The following is a 26,920-nucleotide window of genomic DNA, read 5'->3' as shown; positions in this document are numbered from 1 at the left end:
ATCTGAAATCTGAACCGCTTCATATGCCTCATCTAGCCTGATACAGGACTTTGCAGGGCTTCTCAGTGATGAGGAGGAGAGCAATGAGCTGCCTGAACCCTGCTTACATGCCGAAGTAGAAAGCTCCATGATGTCTGGGGAGCAGTGTGAGGCTGGGCTGTGTTGCAGGAGGCCGGGTGAAGGGCCATCAGCACCATCTTCAATCATGTTCCTCTTTGCTGGGCTAAAGAAGTACCTGAGTTTGCGGGGGCAGGAGTCCCCCTTCTTCCTCTTAGAGGGCATACAGTAGCTGGCAAAAGGACTGAGAAGGACACCTTAAACTTGCTGAGGGGTTCTGCAGGGTACCTTGCTGACGGTCAGTGTCACTCGTGAATGCGCTCGAGCAAGGAGGCTCTTACACGGCGGTAGCCATGCCCTCCCCCAAAAGTAATACCTTTTAAATGGCTAACTAATAAACTTAAATTATTGAAGTAAAACACTGTATGCAGGTAGACACAAAGATGACAGTTGTACTGGTTACTATTAAGCAGTTAGGTGGTCAGTAAGCTGGAGCTAGTGAGCTCATGCAAGAATATATTTAAAGCGGTATTGTCACCATAAAAATCAAATATCAACAGCAACTGGTCTGAGTGTATTAAGTGTTAAAGATTCTAATCCTGCATTCAAAACTTGCAAAACTTTTTCTGCTGTTATGGTTTTTAGTTATCGCATACTTTATGAGCACTGGCCCTAGTGCCAAACAGTGCCAAAGAGTTGAATGCTGGGAGTTCTTTTTATCTATAATATATTCCTCCTCTTCCATATATTTCCCTACCTAGCTTTCTTATTTGAAACACCTCTGCTCACTTGTGTTTACAAGCAAGGCTGAGGTGACTCAGCGATTGGAGGAAAAGACAGTGTAGTTCCTAGTATACACCTCAGTGGGAGTGTCTGAACACTCTGGGAGAAGGGCAGTTAATGAATACACAATGAGCAAGAGAAGGGAGGGGGGAAAACAAGAGTCAGGGAGGATATGATGTCAGCATTAGCTTGGCAAGATGGCCACTGCCTAGAATAGGATTCTCTGCTTTTCCTTTATAAAATTCACAGGAATCATTACGTGGATAGCACAATACATCTGTTATGCAAGTAGAAGTAGTGTTTATCTACTTATATATGTGTTTTTTTATTTCTAGGTTAGCATGGGTGGCGCTTGTTCTTTAAAGGGAACCAGAGAGGAACGAGGGGTGAAAAAAGGCAAGGATTTTATACATACCTGGGGCTTCTTCCAGCCCCATAAGCCTGAATCGCTCCCGCGCCGCCGTCCTCAGCTTCCTGGATCAGCCGGTACCGGGCCCGTCACTTCCGGCGGACGCGGCCAATTGTCCGCATCACAGGGGCTCCCTCCATACATGTACGCATGCGGCTGCGCAGTAAGCAGCCACATGCGTATCTGTATGGGGAGAGCACCCTGTGATGCGGAGAATTGTCCGCGTCCGCCGGCCGACTCGCGGCAATGACGGGACCCGGTGGCGGCGGATCCAGGCAGCGGAGGACGGCGGCGTGGGAGCGATCCGTGCGTATGGGGCTGGAGGAAGCCCCAGGTATGTATACTTCATCCTCTCTGGTTCCCTTTAAGGTGGTCACACACACACCATACAATAAAATGATCTAATTTTACAGCAATTCGATAAAAATGGTTGGTTGTCCTGAAAAATCGAAAGTTTTTTTTCATTCGTTGAATTTTTCTGATCAATTTCTATGAAAAATGCATGATGTAGGTTAGAGCGTCAATTACTTGGCGTACAGACCTAAGCAATTTTTTCTGAGTTTTCAATCATTTTTATCATAATTGGGGGGGGGAATCTAATGCGTGCGCGTGTGTGTGTAAATGTTACAATCAGTCAGAAAAATTGATTGCAATTATTGAATTGAAAAGCCATTTAAAATTGTATGGTGACCTAAAACTTTGGGACCTTCCTCATCTATCATGGATGGGAAGAATATCCGTTATAAAAACAAATGTCATGCCCAGGTTATCAAACTTGTTCCAGACATTGCCAATTGAGATACCCCTCTCCTTTTTCCAGCAAATGCAATCGATATTTAACAGGTATATTTGAAGACACAAACCCCCGGTTTAAAGAGGGATACCCTATATTGCTCTAAACAGATAGGGGGACTTGCTCTGCCATGTGTTCAAAGATATTATGAAGCTGCTGTTCTGACTTGTGCAGTAGACTGGCATAGACACAGGGAGTGCAAACAATGGGTAGATATGGAAATGACACTTGCTAATTATCCAATTGAAAGCTTGCTATGGACCACCTCAAAGCCTAAACCCTCATGCAATCTGCCATCCCTATGCCATATTACTATCTCTGTCTTTCATAGAACCAATAGTCATTTAAAATTGGCACCCTTCCCATCCCCTCTACTTCCTGTATCTGTTAACCCAGGCGTGGACAGGATTGGAGATGTATATATAAAGTCAGCGCAGGTCTATAGTAATACAGCTTTCGTCATTTTCTGGTATACAGAATCTTCGAACAAAAGGGTAAAGAAGCAAGGCTTCGGGAAGGCGACAGGCGGCACCATTTTATTTGAGGTCTTCTATTGACCATTTTATGCGCGCTACTTTTTCGGGGTTCCCAGTGCACGGGCCCCGTATGTGAGTTTCTTTTATCCTTGTTTTTAAATTGTTTTACTTGTTATGTAATAAAGACGGTTTACAATTAGATGTGCCGTACATCTCTTTCATGTCACTATCCTACTGGACTCTCCTTTGGCGAGTCTCTGCGACCTCAGGACATCTACTATATTCCGGAGGAAGTTGTGGTGTGCAACATCGCTGGTGAAACGACACCATTTGAAAGCTCTGCAGACCATCTATCAATCTCGTTTACAACCTTATAATGTGGGTTGTTGGAATCTGGTAAGCCTTGCTTCTTTACCCTTTTGTTCGAAGATTCTGTATACCAGAAAATGACGAAAGCTGTATTACTATAGACCTGCGCTGACTTTATATATTCATTGCTTGTGTGGACTTTTGGACATTGTCCTTCTCGGCTGCGGTCGCCTTCTGCCTTGGCGCTGACACTTGTTGTTTAGTTTAGGATTGGAGATGTGCTCCCACGTAACAAAGAAGGTGAAACAAGAAATATATGCTTCCAAGACATGTGTCTGCAGGGTCGGTGGATCTCCCTCTCGAATCTCAAGGAGGCAAACATGCGCATATTTACGGTGGTGGGAATACTTACAATATAGATATCTTATGACTTCTCTAGGCCTACATCCTACTCTACTTAGACAACCAACAGATTTTGAGACTCGTTGTACAAAAGAAGGCCCAATCAAGAAACCTTGTCCAAAATATACTCAATTCTATCCACATTGGCAGCTCCTCAAATGCCTTTCTTTGCGGCCTGAGAGGGAGATCTAGGCAGCACTTTCACACAATCTCGGAGGTCAAAAAATCTGCATTTATGCTCATAAATCCTCACGGGCAGTTAGAGTACAGGAGGTTAACTACTCACTCGTGGTACTTCACCCCAGTGAGGCTAAAAGCCATTTTCCCAGATAAAGACGACACCTGCTGGAGTTGCAAAATACATAGGGGGCCATTACTTCACATTATGTGGTCCTATCCTGAACTCACTGATTTCTAGAAAAGAATTGAAAGAGTCATAAAGGCAATAGCTGAAAGAGATGTACCATTTAAGCCGGCGTTCTATATCCTACACTAATAATTGGTCCATGAGGGGATATTAAAAAATCTGTAGTTAAACACATCCTTAATGGAGCCAAATGCCTATTGGTAAGACACTGGGGTGGAAGAACACTTCCTGGGATTGAAGAACTAGTAAGGGAACTTGACACCACTGAATTATTGGAGGATTTGACTTTCTCTGCGTTAAACAAAACTGAAATATATAAGAAAACATGGTCATACTGGAACTATTTCAGACACTGAGGAATTAGAGATAGCACTCAAAGGCAATTAATATACTCCTCTCACTCCCGATATCAAAATCGCCAATGGCAATTTAGGGTTTTAAAAGGTATCATTAGATTATGGATGAAGTATTGACCGATGTATGGCCGCTGCAGGAATCTAGACCAGGGTTTTTTGGGAGGGGGGTGGGATGGGTGGGTATGGGGAAAAATCTTCATGTAGGTTTTAGATATTTTTGGCACTAATTTGTTGTTACATGACTTGCATTGACGCAAATTTGGCAACACTGGAGATTCAACTTACTGTGGACGCTTAACTAAATACCATTGCTCTGATCCTCAGAGTAGTTAATACCCAAATTCTGTAACTCCACCAAGTTCTATTGTTTACTCTTCTCTATTATAGGAGAATTTTGTTAACTTTGAAGTTTCAATGTATGACATGTTTAAAATCATTGTTTGTACTGCATACTGCATAGATAATAAAAGATTAATAAAATTGTATGGTGTGTGGCCACCTTCAGCAGGCTACTGAAGATCATGAAGTCAAGTCAATCATGTTAAAGAGACTCTGTAACAACAAAAACCTCCCCTGGGGGGTACTCACCTCGGGTGGGGGAAGCCTCCGGATCCTAATGAGGCTTCCCACGCCGTCCTCTGTCCCACAGGGGTCTCGCCGCAGCCCTCCGAACAGCCGGCGACTGCGCCGACTGTCAGTTCAATATTTACCTTTGCTGGCTCCAGCGGGGGCGCTGTGGCGACTTTCGGCACGGAAATAGACGGAAATACCCGATCTCCGTCGGGTCCGCTCTACTGCGCAGGCGCCGGAAACTTGCGCCTACGCAGTAGAGCAGACCCGACGGCGATCGGGTATTTCCGCCTACTTCGGCGCCGACAGCCATCAGAGCGCCTGCGCAGGAGCCAGGAAGGTAAACATTGCGTCACGGCTGTACGGAGGGCTACAGCGAGACCCCTGAGGGACGCAGGACGGCGTGGGAAGCCTCATTAGGATCCTGAGGCTTCCCCCATCCGAGGTGAGTACCCCCCAGGGGCCGTTTTGTCGTTACAGTTCCTCTTTAACCACCTTAGCGGTATGGACGAGCTCAGCTCGTCCATTACCGCCAGAGGGTGCCGCTCAGGCCCTGCTGGGCCGATTTTCATGAAATAAAGAGCAGCACACGCAGCCGGCACTTTGCCAGCCGCGTGTGCTGCCCGATCGCCGCCGCTCTGCGGCGATCCGCCGCGAGCAGCGGCAAAAGAGGGTCCTCCCAGCCGCCTGAGCCCTGCGCAGCCGGAAAAAATAGTTCCGGCCAGCGCTAAGGGCTGGATCGGAGGCAGCTGACGTCAGGACGTCGGCTGACGTCCATGACGTCACTCCGCTCGTCGCCATGGCGACAGGAGAAGCTAAACACGGAAGGCTGCTCATTGCGGCCTTCCGTGTTACTTTTGGCCGCCGGAGGCGATCAGAAGAACGCCTCCGGAGCGCCATCTAGTGGGCTTTCATGCAGCCAACTTTCAGTTGGCTGCATGAAATAGTTTTTTTTTTATTTAAAAAAAACCCTCATGCAGCCGCCCTGGTGATCTTAATAGAACGCCAGGGTGGTTAAATAAGGTAAAATAAAATAAATGAAAGGTAAAATAAGGTAAAATAAATGAAATTTTGTGGGTGCAAGTGGACTGTGAGATTTTTACTTACGATGGGGGTGCAGGTGAGAGTGAGGCGAGTGTGTGAGGAAGTGCACTGCTTGCTCTATTGGCTGCCACCTTCTGGGGGTAGGGTTAAAATGTGCGCAGTTCCTTTTCTCCAGTCACAGTTAATTAATCTCACTAATATTATGAATGCCTAAAAATCTCCACAATCATCCCCATCCCAAAGAAATCAGGCGCCACTGACCTAAATAATTTCAGACCGGTCGCACTAACTTCAAACATAATGAAGGTCTTCGAGAGGCTGGTCCTTTCCCACCTGAAACACACCACCAAGGAGTTGATGGATCCCTATCAGTTCGCCTACAGGGCCAACAGGTCCGTGGAGGATGCCATCAATATCAGCCTGGAGCACGTTCTGACCAAACACCTATGTCAGGATCCTCCTCTTGGACTTCAGCTCCGCTTTCAATACTATCAGCCCCGACATCCTCTCTGACAGGCTAGCTCTCCTCAATGTGCATCCCAGCCTCTGTCGCTGGCTGAAGGACTTTCTCTCAAACAGGACTCAGACAGTCAAGCTGGGCACCTTCTCCTCGCAGATGCGAGTCACCAACACGGGTGCCCCCCAGGGCTGCGTCCTGTCCCCTATGCTGTTCTCGCTGTACACAAACTTCTGCATCTCAACAAACAGCTCGGTCCAGGTCATCAAGTTTGCAGATGATACCACCATCCTTGGTCTTATAGAGGGGAGCGATGAACGGGCCTATCGCCAACAGATTGCGGATATCTGCAACTGGTGCAAGGCAAACAAGCTTGTACTGAACACAGCTAAAACCGCAGAACTGATCATTGATTTCAGAAAAGGCCGTCCCGAACTCCCCCCGGTCCTCATTGAAGGCACGGAGGTGGCCACGGTCCCGCACGCACGTTTCCTAGGCACCACCATATCCAGCAATCTAAGGTGGGAGGCAAACGTCACAATGGTACAGAAGAAAGCGCAACAACGGTTGTTTTTCCTACGACAGCTGAAAAAGTTTGGAATGTCGCAAGACATTATGACCTGCTTCTACACTGCTGCCATTGAGTCAATAATTGGCTCTTCCATCATCGTGTGGTATGCAGGGGCCTCTGTGAGCGACAGGTACAGGCTACAAAGAGTCATAAAGTCTGCCGAAAGGATCATCGGTACCCCCCTCCCACCACTCAACATTCTCTACTCGTTCAGACTACGCTCAGGGGCCGCTAGGATAGCAAGTGACCCCACCCACCCTGGCAACCGCTATTTCAGTCTCCTCCCCTTAGGCCGCCGCTACAGGTCCTTACCCACCAGGACCACTAGACACAGAAACACCTTCTTTCCACAAGCCATCGACCTCCTCAACGGTCCCCCCCAAGCACACTCCCTAGCTCCAGCGCTTACACCCGGGAAGTAGCCCGCCCATGGTACATCCCCTTAACTATCCTGGAGCTATTCAACTACGCTACTGCCCTCCTGTACTAATACTGTATAATTGTATATCTGTTTATGGTAAATGTATATCTGTATATCTGTATTACTTGTCTTGTGTATGACTCGAGCCTGCCTGTGCCAAAAATAATTCCAGGTGCAACCCCTGCACTTGGCCAATAAACTTGATTCTGATTCTGGATGTTTGTTACTCCATCATGCAACAATGGCTGAATGGATTTGAATGAAATTTGGCACACACATAGTTCATTACCTGGAATAACATATAGGATACCTTTTATCCCCATAACCAAAAAGTGGGCGCGACAAATACAAATTTCACTGGGAAAATGTAAACTGCAGCTATTCTTACACTGTTAATGGTAGGGTTCTCAAACTTTGCACAGTTGGTCACTGGGTGACTGGGATTAATATTCAGAAAAGTGGGTGGAGCCTACAAAAGCCAATCAAAATTCACCTATTGATTTTCAAGGGGAATATTTAATTGCTGGCATTCTTGCACTGTTAATGGCACAAGCCTCAAACCTGGTACAGTTGGTCATTGGGTGACTGGGGTTCAAATTCAGAAAAGGGGGCTGGAGCCACAAACAGCCAATCAGATTTGTTTCATTTCAATGCAAATTATTGATGCCAAAGACTGCAAAGCTCACAAACTTGGTAATTGAATAATTGAGTAATTGTGTGTTAGGGTTAGAAAAAGTGGGCACAGCCAACACCACCCAAATACATCCTTGGGCAACGCCGGTCATCAGTGAGCGGAGACAAATACATATTTCACTGGGAAAATGTAAACTGCAGCCATTCTTACACTGTTTATGGTAGGGTTCTCAAACTTTGCACAGTTGGTCACTATGTGACTGGGATTCAAATTCAGAAAAGGGGGTAAAGCCACAGCTAATTAGATTTGTTTCATTTCAATGCAAATTATTGATGCCAAAGACCGCAAAGCTCACAAACTAGGTCATTGAGTAATTATGCGGTAGGGTTAGAAAAAGTGGGTGGAGGCAACACCAGCCAAAAACATACCCGGGCAACGCCAGGCCATCAGCTAGTACCTTATATATTCACGTATAAGCCTAATTTTTAAGCACAAAAAATGTGCTGAAAAGTTACCCCCTCGGCTTATATGTGAGTCAGTGGAGCAGAACGGATGGTGGAGCAGGTTTTGTTGCTGGCAAAGGAGCGTAAGGATCTTGCACTAGTGATCCTGCTCTTGCCAGCTGGCTCCCTGCTGTGACCGGGACCCACCATCCCCTGCAACATGGTGTGTAGAGTGCGCTGCTCCAGACTACCAGTGTCCCCCAGCTTGTGGAGTAAGCAACGTCTCAGCGGTGCGATGATCGGGTATTCTTCCTGTGTGGCAATCGCTGCGTCTCATATCTATGATGCCATCTAGTGGCGTCTTGAGACACAGCTGTACCATGCTTGGGGCTATCTGGCTATGGAGAGGGGGGATGACTTGTACTGGGGGCACATCTGTCTACAGTGGAGGGAGTTATACTGGGAAGGGGGGCTTATATGGGAGTCAAACACTTTTTCCTGGTTTCTGAGGGAAAAGTGGGTACCCCGGCTTATAGGTCGGATTTTATGCGAGTATATACGGTACTTAGGCCCTGTTCACACTCGGTAAAGCAAAACGCGATCACAATTGGCTAGTTATTGCGATTTTGCATTACAGCGTTTTACGATTTTTTGGCTATTGCGTTTTATGATTCTCATTCCAGTGGATGAGAACTGCGATACAATCGCCCGGAAAATGCCACATGCACCACGTTTGTGATCATCGTCGAATCCACTAGGATTACTTGTGCAGCATCACTTTGCTGATTGCCTGCGATCAGCAAAGTGCGAATCCCAGGCAAAAAGCGCACGAGTTTGAACTCACTTTAATTTATGATAGACATTTGCACAGAAATGAAAGTGAACAGAAGTGGTACATTACAACTATTATTAAGGGCTCTGAGGAGCAAACTGAAATGCATGAAGTTCTCCAAGGAGTACATTCAGCAGGGGCATAACTAGAAATCTGTGGGCCCCCCGCACAACTTTTGGATGCTCCCCCCGGAAGTAGGAAAAGTAGGCATCAGCTGCACTACAGAAGTTTGAGCACTGCCTTAACCGTCCATATTAATATCAGTTACAGATGGAAATGCGCCCAAATTTCGATCTATAACTAATATTAATATGAGCGCCTATGGCGGATACCGAAAATTTTGCTTTTTTGTGATGTATTTGTGGCAAGGCAAGGGTCACTGTTAGGCATCAGGAAGATGGATGGATGGGGGTGGGGGGTAAGGTTAGGTGTGTGTGTGGGGGGTTCTATGTGAGAGTATGGTTAGGTTTAGCTGTAGTAAACATGCAGAGACATTACATGTAAAGGGAGTGTGAGATACACAAAGATCACGAGACAAACATGCAGAGAGAGAGTCATCAACCATGTGAATGAAGAGACAAAGAAATCACAGGCAATTTACATACTCACTGCATGCAGCACTCACAGTCACAGTTAGGCTGTATTACAATGGCTTATGCACAGTTACTATCTTCTCCAAAGCCAAGACGGGATGGAGTCACGGACCATGTTGCATGCTTGAGGGGGACTGGGCAGAGAATCAGGAAAGAACACACTGCTACACAGCACTTGGGGAGGGGGTGGAGAGGCTGGAGTCAAGCTTTGTACAGAAGACCCTGCTGCACACTGAATAGGGACTGTCTACAAAACTCTGAATGGTTCCTTATCAGTGGCTGAGCAGATGCAGTCATCAGAACAATTGTGCAGAGAGCAGAAAGCTTTTTCTCTATGCACCTTTAGTTGTCAGTCTCTCAGGAGGGGAAAATAAACTTTTTTACTCCTGGACTGCAATTTACAGTGCCTGTTTAGACAGCTCTGCTCGGGACCGCTCCCCAGGCTCAGGCCCCCCTACCCCCACATTCCTTTGCAGGGACGATTGTTATGCCACTGGCTTTTAGGTATGTTGTTAGAAACTCATTCATTTTCCCCTTATAAAAGTCATGTATGTGTGCAACAGAATCTAAGCATAGATAAATGATAAAATCAGTGGTGGGGAGGGGTATGTGATGATATAAAATGCGAACAGGTAGACCTCTTGCTGCTTGTCTTTATTGCCAACAGGGTCATCTTCCGTACCTTGTCGCAAGATCCTGTCCCTTTGGTCTAGCAGACGATACCGCTCCTCAGAAGTCTCAGCCACCATACCCACAAGTTGCATCACCGAAGGTGGAAGAGATAGTGCTGGCACGTCAGGAGTAGCAGTCATGGCAGCTGTGTTATCAACATCAAACTGAAGAGCTTTTGAAAACTGAGGCTTCTTTTGAGGTGATCTGTGAAAGAAAGATAACCACTCAGATTGAAAATACAGAGAACTGCAAACCTTAATCGGTCACCTACAAACATTCCACTCTTACGCCTTTAATCCAGGCAGAAGAGGCGGGATAGCAGGCATGGCCACTATGGCGCTCTTCTGCTCAGCCTGCATCTCCATTCTTTGCCCCGGCTTGTTCTCTCTACTTGGAAATGGCGACTCTTTGTTTTGACCTAAAAATATAACCATTAGCAAATAGGATACTGGAAAAATGTGAAGTGTTGAGCATCTAAAGTTTAACTCACCGCCTTTTTTACGAAGCCAAAATGCAGAGACGTCCTTGTGTAGACTTTTTATAGCTTTCTTGGCTGCAAGGGCGTTTTTCTACATACAGGAGGAACAAAATATAAATGATATACACACAAATATATATATATTTTATGTATGTCAGCATTGTAGAAATAAAAACATAAGTGTGTGAACTATAAATCTGCACATTATGAAACATTGACGACACTGCTGGAAATCTAGCATGTGGCCTCCCAATGGCGCCCCTTCCCCCCAACAACTTGGCCAGAAATCAGACTGGCGGATTGACGTAGTATTGTCTCTCCACACCATCACACCCTGCCGCCCCCTTGCAAAGAAACAGAACACATCACTACCCTGCATGCTAGCGATGCATCTGTGCCGCATCGGCTCTGCAATGTCGTCCGCGGTATTCAGTGTTAATGTGTTTTCCCAGTAAAAACAATCCAAAAAAAAGGCTCAATTCTTCCAAGTTGATCTGTCATGATGGTCGTTCAATAAAAAACTATTGCTGTGGCTGGCCACACGTCGTTGAACATTGTTTATCTAATTTTGGTTAAAACAATGTTACACAATACCACAAAACCGACCGTTCGTAAAAAAAAAAATAAAACAAAATTATACACACACATATATACAGTGGCTTGCAAAAGTATTCGGCCCCCTTGAAGTTTTGCACATTTTGTCACATGGAATTCCATGTGAAAGACCAATACAAAGTGGTGTACACGTGAGAAGTGGAACAAAAATCATACATTATTCCAAACATTTTTTACAAATCAATAACTGCAAAGTGGGGTGTGCGTAATTATTCAGCCCCCTGAGTCAATATTTTGTAAAACCACCTTTTGCTGCAATTACAGCTGCCAGTCTTTTTAGGGTATTTCTCTACCAGCTTTGCACATCTAGAGACTGAAATCCTTGCCCATTCTTCTTTGCAACAGCTCCAGCTCAGTCAGATTAGATGGACAGCGTTTGTGAACAGCAGTTTTCAGATCTTGCCACAGATTCTCGATTGGATTTAGATCTGGACTTTGACTGGGCCATTCTAACACATGGATATGTTTTGTTTTAAACCATTTCATTGTTGCCCTGGCTTTATGTTTAGGGTTGTTGTCCTGCTGGAAGGTGAACCTCCGCCCCAGTCTCAAGTCTTTTGCAGACTCCAAGAGGTTTTCTTCCAAGATTGCCCTGTATTTGGCTCCATCCATCTTCCTATCAACTTTGACCAGCTTCCCTGTCCCTACTGAAGAGGAGCAACCCCAGAGCATGATGCTGCCACCACCATATTTGACAGTCGGGATGGTGTGTTCTGAGTGATGTGCAGTGTTAGTTTTCTGCCACACATAGCGTTTTGCATTTTGGCCAAAAAGTTCAATTTTGGTCTCATCCGACCAGAGCACCTTCTTCCACATGTTTACTGTGTCCCCCACTTGGCTTGTGGCAAACTGCAAACTGGACTTGCTTTTCTGTTAACAATGGCTTCCTTCTTGTCACTCTTCTATAAGAGCCAACTTTGTGCAGTGCACGACTAATAGTTGTCCTATGGACAGATTCCCCCACCTGAGCTGTAGATCTCTGCAGCTCGCCCAGAGTCACCATGGGCCTCTTGACTGCATTTCTGATTAGCACTCTCCTTGTTCGGCCTGTGTAATAAGTAGTTTTGATATTTTAATCTCTGAGTAATCTAAATATGTGATGATTTGAATTCTCTGCATAGCAAGGGCCCTGCTGTGTTGGGAAGAATAATTATCTATATTGGATGTGACGCGATTGAGATATCAAAGCTATAGATAAATTATATATGTGATATTGATAAGACTGATCGAAAAGAAATCTTCTATTATTTAGGTTAGGGTAACAAGGCTGGGTTGGTATTTCTATAGACAATAGGTCTGCTCTCAGGAATTCTTTGCTTTGAGAAGCAATGGTATGTATAGGATAACCATCCCCCCCAGTCAGAAGCTGGTCAAACAGCTGTATCTCATTATGCCACTAGTCCAAAGCAGTACAATGAAGCTGTTAGAATACTGGCTTCAACCAGTTTGACCATGTGCTTTGAGATAGATGAAATTGAAGCAGCTAGGTATGGAAGTCAGCAAATAGAAACCATAGCATTATTTAATTAGACCAATTCAGAGATAGGATCGTAATGCATTATGGGAACCTCCTATTTCATTATGTAAGGAGTTTTAGGCGGGAATGATTCATTCCTGTTTCTCCCCTTGTCCCTTCACTTACTCACACTCACACATGCACACAGACACATCAACAGACATGCAGACATACAAGCCAATACAATAAGTTTTTATTAATATACTTGCAGATTACTCAGCAATCAATTTGTTCATCTTTTGTAATCATTTATAATGTAACTAAGATTTGTACCTTTATTGATTTATTTTTGAATATTCATGGAAGATCAATAATGCTAAATAAACAACCACATCCTTTTTAATGATTTACTCTGGTCTCTGAAAGACTTTGTTCTTAAAGTACACATCCCACATTTTAACAGCCTGTGAGTTTAGGTGGACGGCTTTGTGGTGGTAGGTTTACAATTGTGCCATACTCCTTCCATTTCTGAATGATCGCTTGAACAGTGCTCCGTGGGATGTTCGAGGCTTTGGAAATCTTTTTGTAGCCTAAGCCTGCTTTAAATTTCTCAATAACTTTATCCCTGACCTGTCTGGTGTGTTCTTTGGACTTGGTATTGTTGCTCCCAATATTCTCTTAGACAACCTCTGAGGCCGTCACAGAGCAGCTGTATTTGCACTGACATTAGATTACACACAGGTGCACTCTATTTAATCATTAGCACTCATCAGTCAATGTCTATGGGCAACTGACTGCACTCAGACCAAAGGGGGCTGAATAATTACACACACACCACTTTGCAGTTATTTATTTGTAAAAAATGTTTGGAATCATGTATGATTTTCGTTCCACTTCTCACATGTACACCACTTTGTATTGGTCTTTCACGTGGAATTCCAATACAATTGATTCATGTTTGTGGCAGCAATACAGCAATATGACAAAATGTGGAAAACTTCAAGGGAGCCGAATACTTTTGCGTGTGTGTGATTATATATATATATATATAAAATCGGATGTGGGTGTGTACGTATGTGCCGCGATCACTCGAAAACGGCTTGACCGATTTGAACGAAACTTGGTACACAGATCCCTTACTACCTGGGATGATATGTTCTGGGGGTCTCGCGTCCCCCCTGCACACGTGGCCGGAGCTACAAACAGCAAATCAGATTTCACCCATTCAAGTCAATGGAAAAAATGTAAAAGGCTGCCATTCTCACAGTAATCAAGCCAGAGTTCCCACACATGGCACGGTTGGTCACTTGGTGACCGAGGTTACAAATCCAGGAAAAGTGAGCGGAGCATAAAACAGCCAATTAAATTTCAGCCATTCATTGTTAATGGGAAAATGTAAATTGCAGCCATTCTTAGACTGTTAATCGTAGGGTTCTCAAACTTGGCACACTTGGTCACTGGGTGAATGCGATTAAGATTCAAGAAAGTGGGTGGAGCCTACAACAGCCAATCAAAATTCACCTATTGATTTTCAAGGGGAATATTTAAATTGCTGCCATTCTTACACTGTTAATGGCAGAGGCTTCAAACTTGCTACAGTCGTCATTGGGTGACTGGGGTCCAAATTCACTAAAGGGGCGGGGCCACATACAGCCAATCAGATTTCCTTGATGGATAAACTGCTTCCATTCACGCATTTTTGATGCCAGGAACCTGAAAGCTCACACACTTGGCCATTGAGTGACTGTGTGTGTCAAGGTAACAAAAAGTGGGCGGAGCCCAAAACAATTTTTACTGGGAAAATATAAACTGCAGCCATTCTTACATCGTTAATGGCAGGGTCCTCAAACTTTGCACAGTTGGTCATTGGGTAATTGAGATTAAGATTTTGGAAGGTGGGTGGAGCCTACAACAGCAAATAAAAATTCACCTTTTGATTTTCAAAGGGAATGTTTAAGCTGATACCATTCTCTTATACTGTTAAAAGCAGATGCCTCAAACCTGGTACAGTTGGTCACTGGGTGACTAGGGCCCAAACTCAGAAAGGGGGCGGAGCCACAAACAGTCAATAAGATTTGTTTATTTTTAAATGGGAATATACAAAGTATTGATACCAAGGACACCAAAGCTGATAAACTTGATAATTGAGTGACTGTATGTCAAGGTTAGAAAAAGTGGGCGGTGCCAACAACTAAATTTTTAACATGGCAGGGTTCCCAAACTTTACACAATTGGCCACTGGGTGACTGGGATGAATATTCAGAAATGAGGGTGGAGCCTACAACAGCCAATCAAAATTTACCTATTGATTTTCAAGGGGAATATTCACATTGCTACCATTCTTACACTGTTAATGGCAGAGGCCTCAAACCTGATACAGTCAGTCATTGGGTGACTGGGGTCCAAATTCACTAAAGGGGTGGAGCCAAAAACAGCCAATCAGATTTGTTAGATTGATTTCAGCCATTCTGTTATTGGCAGGGTTCTCAAACTTCGCACACTTGGTCACTGAATGGCTAGGATTAATATTCAGGAAAATGGGTGGAGCCTACAGCAGCCAATCAAAATTCACCTTTTGATTTTCAAGGGGAATATTGCAACTGCAGCCATTCTTACACTGTTAATGGCAGAGGCCTCAAACCTGCTACAGTCGGTCGTTAAGTGTCTGGGGTTCAAATTCAGTAAAGGGGCGGAACCAAAAACAGCCAGATTTCTTTGCTGTATAAAGTGATTCCATTACCATATGTTTGATGCCAGGAACCCAAAGGCTCACAAACTTGGTCATTGTGTAGTGACTGTGTGTCCAGGTTACAAAAAGTGGGTGGAGTTAAAACAGATTTTTCTGGGAAATTGTAAACTGCTGCCCTTCTTCACTGTTAATGCCAGGGTTCTCAAACTTAGCATAGCTGGTTACTGGGTGACTGTGATTAATGTTCAGAAAAGTGGGTGGAACCTAAAAATGCCAATCAAAAATCACATGTTGCTTTTCAAGGAGAATATTACAATTGCTGCCATTCTTGCACTGTTAATGGCACAAGCCTCACACCTGGTACAGTTGGTCATTGGGTCACTGGGGTTCAAATTCAGAAAAGGGGACAGAGCCACAAACAGTGAATCAGATTTGTTTCATTTCATGGAAAAATACAAATTATTGATGCCAAGAACCCCAAAGTTCACAAACTTGGTCATGGAGTGACTGTGTGTCCAGGTTACAAAAGAGGGAGGAGCCAAAAACAAATTTATCTGGGAAAGTGTAAACTGCAGCCCTTCTTACACTGTTTATGGCAGGGTTCCCAAACTTTGCCCAGAAGGTCACTGAGTGACTGAGATTAATATTCAGGGAAGTGGGTGGAGCCTATATTAGCCAATCAAAATTTACCTGTTGATTTTTAAGTGGAATATTTAAATTGCTGCCATTTTTCCACTGTTAATAGCAGATGCCTCAAACCTACTTCAGTTGGCCATTGGTTGACTGGGGTTCAAATGCTGGAGAGGGGGTGAAGCCACAAACAGCCACAAATCTGATTTGTTTAATTTCTATGGGAATATACAAATGATTGATGCCAAGGACCCCAAAGCTCACAAACTTGGTCATTGAGTGTTTGTGCGTTAGGGTTAGAGTGTGGGCGGAGCTAACACCAGCCAAATACATACACGGACAATGCCGGGTCATCAATGGGTGGAGACAAATACAAATTTCACTGGGAAAATGTAAACTGCAGCCATTCTTACACTGTTAATGGCAGGGTTTTTAAACTTTGCACAGTTGTTCACTGGGTGACTGGGATTAATATTCAGAAAAGTGGGTGGAGCTTACAAAAGTGAATCAAACTTCACCTATTGCTTTTCAAGGGGAATATTTTATTGCTGCCATTCTTGCACTGTTAATGGCACAGGCCTCAAACCTGGTACAGTTGGTTATTGGGTGACTGGGTTTCAAATTCAGAAAAGGGGGTGGAGCCACAAACAGCCAATCAGATTTTTTCATTTCAATGCAAATTTTTGGTCAGTGAGTAATTGTGTGTTAGGGTTACAAAAAGTATGCAGAGCCAACTCCAGCCAAATACATACCCGGGCAACGCCGGGCAGTCAGCTAGTATAATATATATATATATATATATATATATATATATATATATATATATATATATATATATATATATATATATATATATATATATATATATATATATATATATATATATATATATATATATATATATATATATATATATATATATGGAAAAGAATAGCGTTGTGGGTATGGGCCTCTTAAGCTCCCCTATCTTAACCATTGATTATAACCAGCAATGCTAAAAAGAGATCCAATGACTACAGCTGTACCCATAGACAATGGATTGTAGTCAAATGAAAAATGCATAAATATTTACTGGAATAAATGGTCAATCTCATTCCCTTCAACAATCTGTTGATAGGTAGTGACAGTTCATGCGCTCTTGGCTTAGCAAAGCAAAATGAAGTGTCTATTGGAGAGGAGGTGGCAACTCCCTACTGAACCTGGGGATAAAGCATTGCGAGCACATTCATCACAGTGCATTGCTTAGCACATGTTGTGATAAGTGCAGCCAACAAAAGATGCCTGTACAGACAAGGCTGAAATGTCAGACACGAGAACAGCAGCCAAGCTGAGGTATAATGGCAAGTGAGCAGCAGCACATGCAGAGAGGGCCACTAAATCCTTGTACATAACACTGCTCAATTTAGCAACACCTAAAACTTAGCGGTACCCAGAAACACACTATTGCTTGCAGCGGCCACTTCAGTGCCCACAAACTGCTCCAGAAGCAAGGGGAGCCCATATCATTAACAAGCTCTTCACACTCAGGAACTGTGCACTGTTGCTTCGCAGTGATACAGCAAGGAAGGGCCAGCCTGCAATATACAGTAAGGAAAACAGGCAGAAAACACACTTCAACCATACGCAGTGCTTGGAAGTATTATGCAAAGTGCACTGCTATTACCATTGCCATTCCGAAGCCAGCCCATAGATTCAAGGCTGCATATAAACCCACAGACCAGACCTCCAGATTCAAGTAACTACATCAGCAATCCAGGGAAACAGAGCAGCCATCACTAAGCACACATAGGCAAATATACCCCGATAGGAGCCGCAAGGAAAAACATGCCACTGTGGATTGCTGTAGATACTTTTGGAAAACAGCAGCATATTTCCCTTAGGTCTATTAATTCCTCCCACTTGGCAAAGAGAAAAGGATTAACCACTTCAGGACCACAGTCTTTTCGCCCCTTAAGGACCAGAGCCTTTTTCTCCATTCAGACCACTGCAGCTTTCACGGTTTATTGCTCGCTCATACAACCTACCACCTAAATGAATTTTACCTCCTTTTCTTGTCACTAATACAGCTTTCTTTTGCTGCTATTTGATTGCTGCTGCGAGTTTTAGTTTTTATTATATTCATCAAAAAATACATGAATTTTGGCAAAAAAATGACTTTTTTAACTTGCTGTGCTGACATTTTTCAAATAAAGTAAAATTTCCTATACATTTGAGCGCGAAAGTTATTCTGCTACATGTCTTTGATAAAAAAAAAACCATTCAGTGTATATTTATTGGATTGGGTAAAAGTTATAGCGTTTACAAACTATGGTGCCAAAAGTGAATTTTCCCATTTTCAAGCATCTCTGACTTTTCTGCGCACCTGTCAGGTTTCATGAGGGGCTAAAATTCCAGGATAGTACAAATACCCCCCCAAATGACCCCATTTTGGAAAGAAGACATCCCAAAGTATTCAGTGAGAGGCATGGTGAGTTCATAGAAGATTTTATTTTTTGTCACAAGTTAGCGGAAAATGACACTTTCTGACAAAAAAAAGAAAAAAAAAAAGTTTCGATTTCTTCTAACTTGCGACAAAAAAAAAAAATGAAATCTGCCACAGACTCACTATGCTCCTCTCTGAATACCTTGAAGTGTCTACTTTCCAAAATGGGGTCATTTGTGGGGTGTGTTCACTGTCCTGGCATTTTGGGGGGTGCCTAATTGTAAGCACCCCTGTAAAGCCTAAAGATGCTCATTGGACTTTTGGCCCCTTAGCGCAGTTAGGCTGCAAAAAAGTGCCACACATGTGGTATTGCTGTACTCAGGAGAAGTAGTATAATGTGTTTTGGGGTGTATTTTTACACATACCCATGCTGGGTGGGAGAAATATCTCCGTAAATGACAATTGTTTAATTTTTTTTACACACAATTGTCTATTTATAGAGATATTTCTCCCACTCAGCATGGGTATGTGTAAAAATACACCCCAAAACACATTATACTACTTCTCCTGAGTACGGCGATACCACATGTGTGGCACTTTTTTGCACCCTAACTGCGCTAAGGGGCCCAAAGTTCAATGAGTACCTTTAGGATTTCACAGGTCATTTTGAGAAATTTCGTTTCAAGACTACTCCTCACGGTTTAGGGCCCCTAAAATGCCAGGACAGTATAGGAACCCCACAAATTACCCCATTTTAGAAAGAAGACACCCCAAGGTATTCCGTTAGGAGGATGGTGAGTTCATAGAAGATTTTTTTTTTTTGTCACAAGTTAGCGGAAATTGATTTTAATTGTTTTTTTTCACAAAGTGTCATTTTCCGCTAACTTGTGACAAAAAATAAAATCTTCTATGAACTCACCATACACCTAACAGAATACCTTGGGTGTCTTCTTTCTAAAATGGGGTCACTTGTGGGGTTCCTATACTGCCCTGGCATTTTAGGGGCCCTAAACCGTGAGGAGTAGTCTTGAACCCAAATGTCTCAAAATGACCTGTGAAATCCTAAAGGTACTCATTGGACTTTGGGCCCCTTAGCACAGTTAGGCTGCAAAAAAGTGTCACACATGTGGTATCGCCGTACTCAGAAGAAGTAGTATAATGTGTTTTGTGGTGTATTTTTACATATAACCATGCTGGGTGGGAGAAATATCTCTGTAAATGACACATTTTTGATTTTTTTTACACACAATTGTCCAGCATGGGTATGTGTAAAAATACACCACAAAACACATTATACTACTTCTCCTGAGTATGGCGATACCACATGTGTGACACTTTTTTGCAGCCTAGGTGCGCTAAGGGGCCCAACGTCCTATTCACAGGTCATTTTGAGGCATTTGTATTCTAGACTACTCCTCACGGTTTAGGGCCCCTAAAATGCCAGGGCAGTATAGGAACCCCACAAGTGACCCCATTTTAGAAAGAAGACACCCCAAGGTATTCCGTTAGGGGTATGGTGAGTTCATAGAAGATTTTATTTTTTGTCACAAGTTAGTGAAAAATGACACTTTGTGAAAAAAAACAATAAAAATCCAATTTCCGCTAACTTTTGACAAAAAATAAAATCTTCTATTAACTCATCATACACCTAACAGAAAACCTTGGGGTGTCTTCTTTCTAAAATGGGGTCACTTGTGGGGTTCCTATACTGCCCTGGCATTTTACGGGCCCAAAACTGTGAGTAGTCTGGAAACCAAATTTCTCAAAATGACTGTTCAGGGGTATAAGCATCTGCAAATTTTGATGACAGGTGGTCTATGAGGGGGGAAATTTTGTGGAACCTTTCATAAGCAGGGTGGCCTCTTAGATGACAGGATGTTTTGGGCCTGATCTGATGGATAGGAGTGCTAGGGGGGTGACAGGAGGTGATTGATGGGTGTCTCAGGGGGCGGTTAGAGGGGAAAATAGATGCAATCAATGCACTGGGGAGGTGATCGGAAGGGGGTCTGAGGGGGATCTGAGGGTTTGGCCGAGTGATCAGGAGCCCACACAGGGCAAATTAGGGCCTGATCTGATGGGTAGGTGTGCTAGGGGGTGACAGGAGGTGATTGATGGGTGTCTCAAGGTGTGATTAGAGGGGGGAAATAGATGCAAGCAATGCACTAGCGAGGTGATCAGGGCTGGGGTCTGAGGACGTTCTGAGGTGTGGGCGGGTGATTGGGTGCCCGCAAGGGGCAGATTAGGGTCTAATCTGATGGGTAACCGTGACAGGTGGTGATAGGGGGTGATTGATGGGTAATTAGTGGGTGTTTAGAGGAGAGAAGAGATGTACACACTGCACTTGGGAGGTGATCTGATGTCGGATCTGCGGGCGATCTATTGGTGTGGGTGGGTGATCAGATTGCCCGCAAGGGGCAGGTTAGGGGCTGATTGATGGGTGGCAGTGACAGGGGGTGATTGATGGGTGGCAGTGACAGGGGGTGATTGATGGGTGGCAGTGACAGGGGGTGATTGATAGGTGATTGACAGGTGATCAGTGGGTTATTACAGGGAATAACAGATGTAAATATTGCACTGGCGAATTGATAAGGGGGGGTCTGAGGGCAATCTGAGCGTGTGGGCGGGTGATTGGGTGCCCGCAAGGGGCAGATTAGGGTCTAATCTGATGGGTAACAGTGACAGGTGGTGATAGGGGGTGATTGATGGGTAATTAGTGGGTGTTTAGAGGAGAGAAGAGAGGTAAACACTGCACTTGGGAGGTGATCTGATGTCGGATCTGCGGGCGATCTATTGGTGTGGGTGGGTGATCAGATTGCCCGCAAGGGGCAGGTTAGGGGCTGATTGATGGGTGGCAGTGACAGGGGGTGATTGATGGGTGGCAGTGACAGGGGGTGATTGATAGGTGATTGACAGGTGATCAGTGGGTTATTACAGAGAATAACAGATGTAAATATTGCACTGGCGAATTGATAAGGGGGGGTCTGAGGGCAATCTGAGCGTGTGGGCGGGTGATTGGGTGCCCGCAAGGGGTAGATTAGGGTCTAATCTGATGGGTAACAGTGACAGGTGGTGATAGGGGGTGATTGATGGGTGATTGATGGGTAATTAGTGGGTGTTTAGAGGAGAGAATAGATGTAAACAATGGATTTGGGAGGTGATCTGATGTCGGATCTGCGGGCGATCTATTGGTGTGGGGGGGTGATCAGATTGCCCGCAAGGGGCAGGTTAGGGGCTGATTGATGGGTGGCAGTGACAGGGGGTGATTGACGGGTGATTGACGGGTGATTGACAGGTGATTGACAGGTGATCAGGGGGGATAGATGCATATAGTACACGGGGGGGGGGGGGGGGGTCTGGGGGGGGGGGTCTGGGGAAAATCTGAGGGGTGGGGGGTGATCAGGAGGGGGCAGTGGGCAGGGGGAGGGGATAAAAAAAAAATAGCGTTGACAGATAGTGACAGGGAGTGATTGATTAGGGGGGTGACTGGGTGCAAACAGTGGTCTGTAGGGTGGGCAGGGGGGGGTCTGAGGGGTGCTGTGGGCGATCAGGGGGCAGGGGGGGGGGGAAATCAGTGTGCTTGGGTGCAGACTAGAGTGGCTGCAGCCTGCCCTGGTGGTCCCTCGGACACTGGGACCACCAGGGCAGGAGGCAGCCAGTATAATAGGCTTTGTATACATTACAAAGCCTATTATACATATGTGCAGCGGCGATCCGGGTGCTAGTAACCCGCCGGCGCTTCCGAACGGCCGGCGGGTTACTACGAGCGGTGGGCGGAGCCAGTCCCCGGCGGCTGATCGCGTCACGAATGACGCGATCGCCGCATAGCCACTCCCGCAGCCGCCCCCGCCGATGGGCGTATTGCGGTCGTTTGGGCCCGGACTTTGCCGCCGCCCATCGGCTGGGGGCGGTCCTCAAGTGGTTAAAGGGATACTGTAGGGGGGGGGGGGTCGGGGGAAAATGAGTTGAACTTACCCGGGGCTTCTAATGGTCCCCCACAGACATCCTATGCCCGCGCAGCCGCTCACCGATGCTCCGGCCCCGCCTCCGGTTGACTTGTGGAATTTCAGACTTTAAAGTCTGAAAACCACTGCACCTGCGTTGCCATGTCCTCGCTCCCGCTGATGTCACCAGGAGCGTACTGCGCAGGCCCAGTATGGTCAGTGCCTGCACAGTACGGTCCTGGTGACATCAGCGGGAGCGAGGACACGGCAAGCAGGCACAGTGGTTTTCAGACTTTAAAGAGACTCTGAAGCGAGAATAAATCTCCCTTCAGAGCTCAAAGTTAGCAGGGGCACGTGTGCCCCTGCTAAACCGCCGCTATCGCGCCGCACAAAGGGGGTCCCTTCACCCCCAAACCCACCCCAGCACGACTTGGTCGTGCATTTGGTCACTCCTGGAGGCAGGGCTAACGGCTGCAGCCCTGCCTCCAGTCGCGTCTGTCAGCGGCGCAACGCCGCCTCGCCCCCGCCCCTCTCAGTGAAGGAAGACTGAGAGGGGCGGGGGAGAGGCGGAGATACGCGCTGACAGACGTGCGTGGGGCAGGGCTGCAGCGGTTAGCCCTGCCCCAACCAGGAAGCGCTCCCCCGCATTACGGAGGGGGACTTGGGGGTGAAGGGACCCCCGTTAAGCCGCGCTATAGCGGCGTTTTAGCAGGGGCACACATGCCCCTGCTAACTCTGAGGTCTGAAGCGAGATTTATTCTCGCTTCAGTCTCTCTTTAAAGTCTGAAATTCCAGAGTCGAAGCTGGAGCATCGGTGAGTGGCTGCGCAGGCACAGGACTTCTGCGGGGGACCATTAGAAGCCCCGGGTAAGTTCAACTCATTTTCCCCCGACCCCCCTACAGTATACCTTTAAGGAAACACAGGCAAATAGCACAGCCTGCTATAACTAAACAGAGAATAATACTATTGATCAACATCAAGAAAAAAAAAAACATAAATCAGTCCTATCAGACTTTTGAACGATAAACAGCACGAAATCAACTGAAAGTTAATTGTCTGGCTATGAATAAGCACGAATAGATTACTGGAAAATTCAATCAAAGTGATCAAACTTGATGTGTGCATTACCAGCTTTAGAATTTTTTTTGTCTAACTTGAATGATAAAATTAATGTCAATTAGTTTAGCAATTAAGGTAAAACAGAATAACCAAGCAGTTTGGGGCGACCCAAACCACTAGGAAAGTATAGGGGGCTAAAAAGAGACCGAAAAGCCCTCCGACTAAAAAGCAATGCTTGCTGTGATTTGCCTTCTTAAAACAGAATGAAACTTCCAATAATTACAATCGGCCTGGCTTGGAAGCCCTGTCCTCTGTCAGCTCTCCCCCTGCCCCCACAGGAGCCTGTGCGATTATCTTCTCCCCCCATAAACAGGTGTGGGTGTCTCTCCCCCCCCCACCCCAAGCAGAAACAGGTGCGGATGTCTTCTCACCCCAAAAAGCGAACACCAAGAGAGAGTGGGAGCAGAGTACATCTCCATACTTCCAGCGCCGATGCCGAAGTTTCCTCTGTCAGCCGCCGCGCATCTCTCCCTCTCCTGCTGGTGATTCCTATCATGTGACTTGCTGGTAACTTTCCAGCGAGTCACATGTGAGAGACGCCAGCAGGAGAAAGATAGAGATATGCACGGCGGCGGCTGACAGAGGAAACTTCGGGGGCGGCGCTGGAAGTACGGAGATGTACTCTGCTCCCACTCTCTCTTGGTGTTTGCTTTTTGGGGCGAGAAGACATCCGCACCTGTTTCTGCTTTGGGGGGGGGGGGGGGGGAATGACACCCACACCTGTTTATGGGGGGAGAAGATAATCGCAAAGGCTCCTGCTGGGGGCGGGGGGTGAGCTGACAGGGGACAGCATCTGGCAGTCGATCTCCCGGCGGGAGGGGGTGTGGGCTGCGGCTGAGTGACCCTGCTGCTTCCAAGCCAGGCCGATTGTAAAGGGGCAGCTGCGGACATCTGGGGGTCTTCCAACATATCGATATAACCTGTATATCTACAGATAGATATATTCTGGCTATCTACTGTAGGGGGTTGGGGCAGAAGCAGCATCTGACAACTAGTGTTGTCCGGATCATGAACGATTCAGATCTTTGATCCAAATCTATTTTGTGAGTCGAATCATCCGAATCATCAAAAGAAGTGATTCGGATCGCAAAGGGGGTGGGGGCAGGAGCGGCACGCCCCCTCTCAGCGGGCAGCGGGGTCCTGGAAGCAGAGCAGAGATGGATCGCTCTGTTGGAGGGGAGCCAGGGACAGGACAGGTAGATGAGAGTGGACATCGGTGCCACCGCCAGATATGTGTAGAGCACACATATATAATGTGCTGATGATTTTAGGGAAACTTTTGGCTCAGAAGCACAGCTCAGTAACTTTGTAGACAGTGCTGGGCTAGGACAGGGCAGGGCAGGCACTGTGATTGCTGTGCAATATGATCCTCCTGCACTGCTCTAAACAGCTGCACTTCACTTCTGGAAATGCTTTGGGGAATGCTTTCTTTCACTGTGCGACGTTTGTATTCAAAGTATACAGATGAACATATAGGTTGAATATATGTAAATCATATGATTGCATCATGTGGGTATTGTGTGCAAACAAACATTTCTGCTCTCTGCTCGTCTCTCCTCCCTTCTCTGTCCACTCCCTGCCCTCTGTCCATCTTCTCCCCTTCTCTGTGTGTCCACCCCCCTCCCCTTCTCCTGTCCTGCTAGTCATTTCACCCCCGAATGCTTCCCTTGTAAAATGATCCGAGATTCGGATCAAAGATCCGGATCTTTTCAATGATCCGATTCGAATCATTGAAAAGATCCGAACTTCGCATCTCTACTGACAACCTGTACTAAAGGGGCAAGTGACTTCAGCTTGGTGGGAGTGTCTGAGGGCTGGGAGTTGGGAGGGCTAATGAATATTAATCAGGAGGAAGAGTGGAAGCAGGGTAAGGGAGGATATTACATCACGATTGGCTTCAGACACAGGCAGTCAAAGATGGAACTTGTCAGGAACATACATTTCTGTATATACTACATAAAAATCATTGAAATCAAAACATGAACAGTGCAATGCATATGTTATGTAAGTACAGCCAGTATTTATCTACTGATATATGTGTTGTTGTTTTTTCTCTGAGACCCTATACCTAACAGCTCCTCTTTAACAGTAACATAAAGCTGCATACACACGCAAGATGCAATGACAGCCTCAGCCAATAATCCGGCATGTACAGCAGCCTCCGACGAACAACCGCCGCTTGGCTTGCGATCTGCCCAGCGCATCAACTCAGCCAAGCGATGGCCAATTGCTTTGTCCGCGCCACTCAACTTGCCCATTAGATGTGTGCACTCCATCGTCCCTCTGCCTCCCCGCCTAGCAACAGCAGACGCAGCATCTGTATAGTCCAGCTCAGCGATGTTGCCGAGGGATCAGGTTCCGATCCCAGAGGGGCAACATCAGTCAGCCCGTGTACTGGACTTAAAGAGGACCTCCATACAAAAAATAAAAGTCCGTCAGCGCTGCTGTAATGAAAAGTTACCGCCCCGAAGACCCTGCATCACTACACTTCCACCGCTTGGCCCCGCCCCCCCTTTCTCCTTCGAGAAAAAACGCCTGGCAATTTAATGCAGTAAATAGCTTGGCGGTTTTTTTTTTTTTTTTTTTTGCAGGAGGGGAGGCGGGGCCAAGCAGCGGAAGTGGAGTGATGCGGGGACTTTGGGGCGGCTTCGTCAGACAAGACTCCGGAGGTAAATAGAACTTTTCATTACAGCAGCACTGATGGATTTTTTTTGTATGGAGGTCCTCTTTAGCCACTTCGGTACCAGTAGCCTCTGCCCCCTTAAAGGGAACCTTAACTGAACGGGGGGTAAAGAGTTTCCCTTACCTGGGGCTATTACCAGCCCCCTGCAGCAGTCCTGTGCCCTTGGAGCCGCTCTGGAATCCTCCGGTCCCCCACCGTCACTTAGTTTCGTTTTTGACGACTCACCAGTCGGCCGGCCGCCATGCGTATTATTGGACGCATTCCCTACTGCAATTAGTGCTGTTGCAGACTGCAACGCGCACAAAAATACGCGTTGCCACATATCTACGCGTGCGGAATGCGGCAACGCGTATTTTTGTACGCGTTGCGGTCCGCACAGCGCTAATTGCAGTAGGGAATGCGTTCAATAATACGTATGGTGGCCGGCCGACTGGTGAGTCGTCAAAAACGAAACTAAGTGACAGCGGGGGACCGGAGGATTCCAGAGCGGCTCCGAGGGCACAGCCCCAGGTAAGTGAAACTCTTTACCCCCCCGTTCAGTTAAGGTTCCCTTTAAGGACGAAAGGCTGCTGGTACACACAAACGCAGCATCCCGACGAATTGCCACAAAAATCCGCTGCTGTCACCGGTCACCCTGCTCTGTCCGCGCCGCGGGCTGCTCTCTCTGCCGTCTCTATGACACCAGAGTGCTGTGCGC

The 26,920-nt window shown here is 46.0% G+C and overlaps 1 protein-coding gene across 2 annotated transcripts in view; it reads right to left on the bottom strand.

The window, feature by feature from the left end:
• MCM3AP (minichromosome maintenance complex component 3 associated protein) overlaps positions 1-26,920 on the bottom strand; it is a 121,697-nt gene that overhangs the window by 66,437 nt on the left and 28,340 nt on the right. For both annotated transcript variants that reach the window (XM_068234115.1, XM_068234116.1), the window contains exons 4-6: positions 10,680-10,758; positions 10,478-10,607; positions 10,200-10,393 (exon numbers count right to left, since the gene is read on the bottom strand). In XM_068234115.1, coding sequence (XP_068090216.1) covers positions 10,200-10,393; positions 10,478-10,607; positions 10,680-10,758 — 403 coding nt within the window. The remainder of the gene's footprint in view (positions 1-10,199; positions 10,394-10,477; positions 10,608-10,679; positions 10,759-26,920) is intronic.

Source organism: Hyperolius riggenbachi, chromosome 1 (assembly GCF_040937935.1).
Source record: "Hyperolius riggenbachi isolate aHypRig1 chromosome 1, aHypRig1.pri, whole genome shotgun sequence".
Taxonomy (NCBI): domain Eukaryota; kingdom Metazoa; phylum Chordata; class Amphibia; order Anura; family Hyperoliidae; genus Hyperolius; species Hyperolius riggenbachi.
This window is presented reverse-complemented; position numbering and strand designations above follow the sequence as displayed.